This window comes from Cannabis sativa, chromosome 2, assembly GCF_029168945.1.
Source record: "Cannabis sativa cultivar Pink pepper isolate KNU-18-1 chromosome 2, ASM2916894v1, whole genome shotgun sequence".
Classification (NCBI taxonomy): Eukaryota; Viridiplantae; Streptophyta; class Magnoliopsida; order Rosales; family Cannabaceae; genus Cannabis; species Cannabis sativa.
The window spans coordinates 51,175,133-51,182,406 of record NC_083602.1 but is presented as its reverse complement, the minus strand read 5'-3'; the positions used below and the strand labels follow the sequence as shown (position 1 = coordinate 51,182,406).

The following is a 7,274-nucleotide window of genomic DNA, read 5'->3' as shown; positions in this document are numbered from 1 at the left end:
CATTTGAGTAGCTGCTAGCGTCAGAAAAGTAACGGAAAAATCACCAAAGAAACCGGTTTCTTGGTGATTTTTTCAGTGATTTTTCCAGCGACAATGCCAATACCGACGAAATTTCCGGCGCCGACAACAACTCCGGTGACTTTTCTGGCACCGACCGCTACTCCAGCGACTTTTCTGGCACCGGCAGCAAACTCCAGTGACTTTTCCGGCATCAATAACAAATAAAACTTCCTAAACAAATAAAAACATTAAATATGAGATTTGAAAACCTAATTGCATATTTATGGCATATCAAATACCATAAAAAAACCTAAAAACAAAAAAATACCATATAAATTGGTCAAACTTAAATGTGCCATATTTATCATAAAAACTTTTAAAATCTCATAATAAATGTAATTTCCTCTAAAACATAAGGTAAGAAATATGTATACATCCTTTTCATTTATATTCTTACATATATTTATTTTCATTTAAAAGGTGTATTGTAAAATCACCCTATATTTTTTTTTTGCTAACATTTAAAATGTAGTTTTGAGTATCATTTGAAAATAAAAAAAGGCTAATTAGTAATTTTTTCCCTGAACTTTGACATGTAGTAAATCGTGCCCCTGAAATTTTTTGGCCGTTAAAAATTCCCCCGAACTATTGAAATTGTTCAATTTAAGGACTTTTGTCCAATTTCATTCAATTTTACTGTTTTATGTACTAAACCATGCTCCCCAGACTTTGATATCTAGCAAATCATGCCCCTCAAACTTTGATATGTACTAAATCATGAACTTTCATCTATGTTAGAATTTTTTCACTAAAATTAGACAAAAGTCCTTAAATTTAACAATCTCAATAGTTCAGGGAGAATTTTTAACGGCCAAAAAAGTTCAGAGATACGATTTAGTACATGTCAAACTTTAAAAGAAAAAATTACTAATTAGCCTTTAATTACTACCAAGTAATTTATGAAAATTAAAAAAAGAAAGATGATTATAATAATAATAATAATAATCGTGTCTAATTTTGGCTTGTGAAATTGCTGAACCAAACCAACGATCTTTGACCAGTTCCTTTTCTTTGCACGAAATCTTGACTACTCTTTTTTGTAATATAATAATACTAAAACCCATCAAACTTCATATCATAATAAAAATAATAATGTAAATTAATAGAAATAAGAAAAATCCCCTATAATTAGGGAGTTCTTTTTTATCATCAAAATTAATTAAAAAATTATTTATATTTGTATAATATTATTTTTACAGCTAAACCACCACCGCCAAACACCCTCAGACCAGGTCCCACACTTTAGCTCCTCTGATTCTCAGACACGAAATCAACGAGAACTACGGTCACGTATGCATATTCAGGACGCGTGGCGCTATCTGAGACGTCCGTCATTTTAAATATATCCGCGGCAGTTGTTGGCCTTTTTTGCTAAGTAGAAAAAGAAATGGGCCCCACGGCCCAATCTTAGATGGGCCACGTAAAACCCACTGGAACAAACCTCGTGGCAACTCTATATTTACTACTCTGGCCCACTATCGTTGGCGTGTCAATTACTGTGTTTCTCACTTGTGTTAAGCCATGTGTCCCATGCAATTAAGAGAACCAAAACGCGCCACGTGGCAAAAATGGAATTTCCTGGAACCATACCTGGTGAGGTGATTAACTGTGTAGGGCCTTTTTGGACTTTTTCACTTTTTTCGTTTTTTTAGTTAATGTTAGTTGGTTTGGCTAAAAGGGAGAGATTATTTATTATTTTGTAGTGATTTTATACACAATAATTAAATCAAGGATAATGTTGATTGAACCGACCATTATTAATTACATTTGGATAACGTTTTAAATTCTGTAGTAGATTACATTACGGGGTTATTAGATAATGTTTGGATTTTGGGGTAAGGTAAGCTAAGCTAAAGCCAACCTAATTTCCACTCTTAAAAACCTTGACTAATGACTCTTGCCTTGGGAGAATATTCTATTTATATTCAATCGTATTATTTTGGCTAATTACCTTATTGGTGAATCTTTTATCCCTGAAATTTTGGATTTGGTGATGGTAGGTATGGCCTTAGTAAACTTTATTAATATAAACGCTTTTTCTCAAAAAAAAAAAAGTAAATAAATAAAAAATAAAAAAAAAAATAGTAAACTTTATTAAAAGGAAAGTATGCAACCAATTCCACACCACACCCCTCTATTTTAGCCAATTATTGTGGGCACAACTTTCTACTTTTCCAAGTCTTAATTACTGTGCAATTTGCATTATTGGGCTGCTGCAAAAGAGAAGTGCATTATTGGGCTAGTGGGCCCATGATCCAACTGTTGAAGATTGGAATGAGCATATGGGCTTCAGACTCCTAAAACTGTTGCAAAATGGGCTTTAATCCTATTTTTTAATGGATTAGATAGTGTTTGCTTACATTGAGGAAATTACATTTTATATTTTTTTATATTGTCTTTTTTTATTTTTACTTTTTTTTTATAATTTATTATTTTTACTTCTTTTTTTAAATATTGTACCAATTTTGTTCTTGTCACTTCAAGATACTCTCCATGTGACTTTCTTATGTGAGGGTATTTTAGGTACAATATATATAAAAAGAGATATTTTTCAATTAAATATAAAATTAAAGGTAAATTTAATTAATTGATTAATAAAAATAATATTTTTCAACTTATCCCCGAATATCTATGTAATTACTTTTTGATTGGGAGGGGTTGGGAAGAATGATCTTTTCAATATCTTCAATAATTATTTACTTGAACTGTATTGTGCATTCAGATTAAATCTGGACCACCAAGTAAATCCATAACATTTGATTGTTCAAACTTTTACAATAAATATGGTAAATATTAAGATCCAAAGTTTTAAATTTGTAAGCGGCATAAGTTTAATATTTATTTTTAAGTATTTAATATTTGTGTAAAATTGTAATTTTTCTCCCATTTCATGAGTACAAATTCTGTTATTGTCTTAAACATGACACATATAAAGTTCAAATTCCAGATCATTAAGTCTTAACAGAAACATATAGTATCAGTTACTTTAAAATATTTATTTAATAAATTTAAAACGAAGTCGGTACTGACGAAATTGGAAAAAAAAATTATAATTTTACACACATGAGGTACTTTTGCCGCTAAAAATAAATATTAGGTTTATACCACTTGAAAATTTAAAACTTTGCGTACTTATACCACTACCTTAAAAAAATAATATTTTTTTTAGTTGGTCATAGAATTTTTCCTTAAAAATGTTTCATCTTAACAAAGTCTATGTTTATAGTTTAGTCATGAAATTAGATAGAACCTAACATTATTTTTCTTAGATTTGGTCACTGAGGACTGAAAAAGTTTACTTGTGTTGAGAATCATGGAGATCTATCTCAAAACCAATTGGTAATAAGTGGAGTAGCTCATGTTCTTTATACATGACTCAATACTTTTACATTTACTCCAGGGGACAATATTCTATAACTTGATGCAAGAAAAGTTTCACTTAATCTTAATATCACTTCCTTAGCAGATAGCCACCTCTTAATTAATACTTTTCAAATAAATATGTGGCTGATCAAAGAGTCAAGTCAACTCCTTAGATTTATGGCTTTCTTTTTCTATTGAGCTTTCAGCCACTAATTTCTAACTACCTTCCACATAGCTTACGTACTTTAGATTGAGTGTTGGATCAAACCACTAACTGGGAAAATGAAAGCTTTTAAGACTTTAAAGAAGAAGTAAAATGTATACACAAAATATACACCAAAATATTACACCCAATGAAGTGAAGACAAAAATTATTATATGGTATATTAAGAAATTTAACAAGGACCCTTTGAAGAAACATCTTTATTCTTCTAATATAGATTTAATGGAAATTTATATCACATCATGGATTATTTTAATTTATCATAAAAACTAAAAGTCAATTACCTGAAAAGGGAAATTGATACAAAGAAAGAAGATACAAGAAAAATAGCAAAATAATGAAATGTCTAGCTTTGAAGAACAAGACTCTTTCCAAGAATAATGTCATCTGTTGAAAAATCAGCCTCTTTCCTGAATGTGCCTCTGCCAAAGTCTAAATTGTAGGAGTCAGTAAGACCTTCCACAAGATCAAATTCTGGTTTCCAACCAAGAACACTCTTCGCCTTATCGACGGATGCAAAGAAATGCTGCATCAATTCAATGAAAACAATATGATCACCATGTGATGAAACAACACTAAACAAAACACAAAATTCAAAAGAAAGGTTGTCCATGTACCTGATCACGGAATGGAAACGCTTTCTTTTTGCCAAAATCAAACTCTTTCGGGTTGTAGTGAACGATCTCAGGCTCAGGAAAACCACCAGCCTAACAAGAGCCAAAAACACATTGTAAGTTTTGAGTAGTGATTTTGATCATACAAATATAATTATAGGACATCTACCTTTGCACATGCTCTTGCTAGTCCATCAAATGTGACATATTTTTCTCCAGATATGTTGAATATTTCTCTACTGGCTTTTTCATTACCAAGGACCTGAATAAAAGCTGTTGCTAAGTCCTGCAAATTATGTATAACATAATATCACCGTTTAGAACTCACTTGTGTACATTTTAATAAGTCTATTGGAGAACATTAAGAACATGGGCTACTCCACTCATAACCATTAAGTCTAATATTGCAAATTATGTATAACATAATATCACCATTTTAATAAAAGCTGCTGTTAAGTTCTGTAAAGTATTGAGCCATATATAAGAACATGGGCTACTCCACTCATAACCAATTGATTTTGAGATGGAACCCCATGATTCTCATCAAAGTCAAATATTATGTCTGCATGCTGAGAATTATGACAACAGTGAATAGAGATATGGTGCATTTTTGCAATGTTACATAACCTTAACATGACCGAGTTGTGTTATTTGCACTCCGGAGTTGGGAACTGGAATAGGGCGACCAGCTTTCAACCGGTGGAAGAACCATTCTTCGACGGGATTGTAATTCAAGGGTCCATAGATGTAGACTGGCCTTATGGAAGTCCAATTAACATCCCTAGACGCTAGCAGGCTCTCGGTTTCGAGCTTTCCTTTGTGCCTGCTTTTCGGGTCAACAGCATCTTTCTGTCACCAAGCAACAAGAATGTTATGAGAAAATGAAAGAGGGGTGTCATTTTTTGTTTAGTGATAAAATTATGCATTCTCATATTGGATAATCTCTAAGCACAATTGAATAAGTAGAAGTAGTTCAACTCCTAAATTGAGAGTTAGCTATGTAAACCAGAAAATTTACCTCAAAATGAGGTAATAGATCAGATTTGAGATACACACCAGCTGAAGAACAGTATATGTACCTGAGAATCATCATAAAAAACAATGTTTCCAATCAAATTTAAATGAAAAATGTATAGAACATTTTATCTAAACTTATAACTCCCTTGACACCAATGTGATTATTGTTTATGTACATAGCCATGTCATTCAGCTTGACTTTTTGGACAATTTTTTCTTTTAGTTTCATGATCAATTCTGTATTCTAAAATGGAAATTCATGGAATTAGACCTAATTGCATTATGAGTTGTAAAACAGTCTCTATGTTTAGAAGTTCTTAGCAAACTCTTTTGAATAATTACAAGTTGAAGATGAGAAGCTTCATTATAAAGAACCACATAATAAGACTCTCTTAAATAATTATATGCTTGGTTTTTCAGTCAAATACTATGATGTATTTCATTCACAAATGGTTGTGGAACTTACTGTTCAAGATTGGGTAGTGCATCCAATATAGGTGCAACTTCTTCTGCCTCTCTTCCTGAAAATATTCATTTTAAAGCAAACCTTATAACAAGATACTTTGTATAGATTGCAAGTAGCACAAAACTATAGATAGAAAAAATTACATACCATTTATATCATAAACTACATCAAAGCCTTCAGCTGAGAGGCTAGATTTCACAAAATCATAGTCCTTTCTATCTCCTTTCAGATGCAAAATCTGCAATAATTTTTTTACAAGTAGCAAATTTACCAAAGAATAAGAACTTTCAGAAGCAGAATTTGAGGTAGCATTTTTCTTTGTAGGGTTAATACCATTTAGACCCTGTGTTTTGCGTAACTTACTGATCAAATTCTCTGTTTTATTAAATGAGACACGGATTATGTATTTTTTAAAATGGTATAAAATAGTACTCTTGGCTTAATTTTCGACAACTTTAATTTTAATATAACCAATTGAAAACAATTTTTAGAACTAATACATGCAGAAAATGTAACCAGTCTTTTCATAACATCTTGGCTGGTTATATTAAGTTTGATTTTGACCAAAAAATCAGCTCAGAGTACTTTTGTACCGGTCCAAATTGTCATTTAACAAAATAGAAGGTTTAATCGAAAATTTTGTAAAACAATTGGTCAAAATGGGTCTTTATAAAGTCAAAGACATTTTGACATTATTTGAGGCATACACCAGACTTTGCATAAGCATACCTTGGAAGAAAAATCACTGAAATCTTCATCTGATTCCCCTGGCAATTGTTGGGCAATGGGTGCTTTTCCTCTAGTAAACAAAGTCACCTGAGAAAATTTTGATTCTTCTGTCAAATTTTATTTTTCAAGAGAACCCAAAAATAGGGGAAACCTAACATAAGAATGGTAAATATACCTTATGACCCTCTTTGACAAGTAGTCTGGACAAGAATATACCAATAAACCGAGTACCACCCATTATAAGAATCTTTTTCTCACTTGATGCTGAAACATGTAATGCACCTTTTGGTTGAGAAATCCTCTTCTTGAACTGCAAACAGATATGGGTATTAACAAACATGTCAACCATTATAATCTTCTTATGTTCTCTTGTTCTTAAACCAAATATTTAAGGCATTAGAGAATTATTAGCCAAAAGGGTTAATATAAAAACAAACCAAAAGAGCTTTAGCCTAGTGAGAACAACACTTTACAGTACAAAATTGAGAGAACCTGGATTTGAGAGTGGAGTCTGGTGCCATTGAAATCAGAGAGAGAAGAAGGGAGTATGGAGAAAGAAGGATGATTGTGTTGTTGTTGTACAAGGGCCAACCTTGCCATAGCTCTCTATCTCTCTCTCTTTCTATCCAAGTAAAATTTCTTCTTCCTTCTTTTGCTATGTTATTAAGAAAATTGGAAAGAATGTTGTTGGTGCCCATTTCTTTGTGTTCTTTGGTTGTGTTTTGTTGTAACAAAAACAAAATGGATAAGACAATGACCCCATGTCATAAGATAACCACCTCTCACTTCTCACCTCTCTTTT

General features: G+C 31.8%; 1 protein-coding gene across 1 annotated transcript; it reads right to left on the bottom strand.

The window, feature by feature from the left end:
• Positions 1–3,831: 3,831 nt before the first annotated feature.
• Positions 3,832–7,274, bottom strand: LOC115720648 (chloroplast stem-loop binding protein of 41 kDa b, chloroplastic). Its single transcript, XM_030649812.2, has 10 exons — positions 6,965–7,274; positions 6,648–6,782; positions 6,473–6,559; positions 5,891–5,981; positions 5,744–5,798; positions 5,279–5,339; positions 4,888–5,109; positions 4,430–4,546; positions 4,264–4,353; positions 3,832–4,172 (listed from the first exon to the last, which is right to left on the bottom strand). Exons 1-10 carry the CDS (start codon positions 7,070–7,072, stop codon positions 3,993–3,995), a joined length of 1,146 nt encoding a protein of 381 aa, XP_030505672.1. The 5' UTR covers positions 7,073–7,274; the 3' UTR covers positions 3,832–3,992.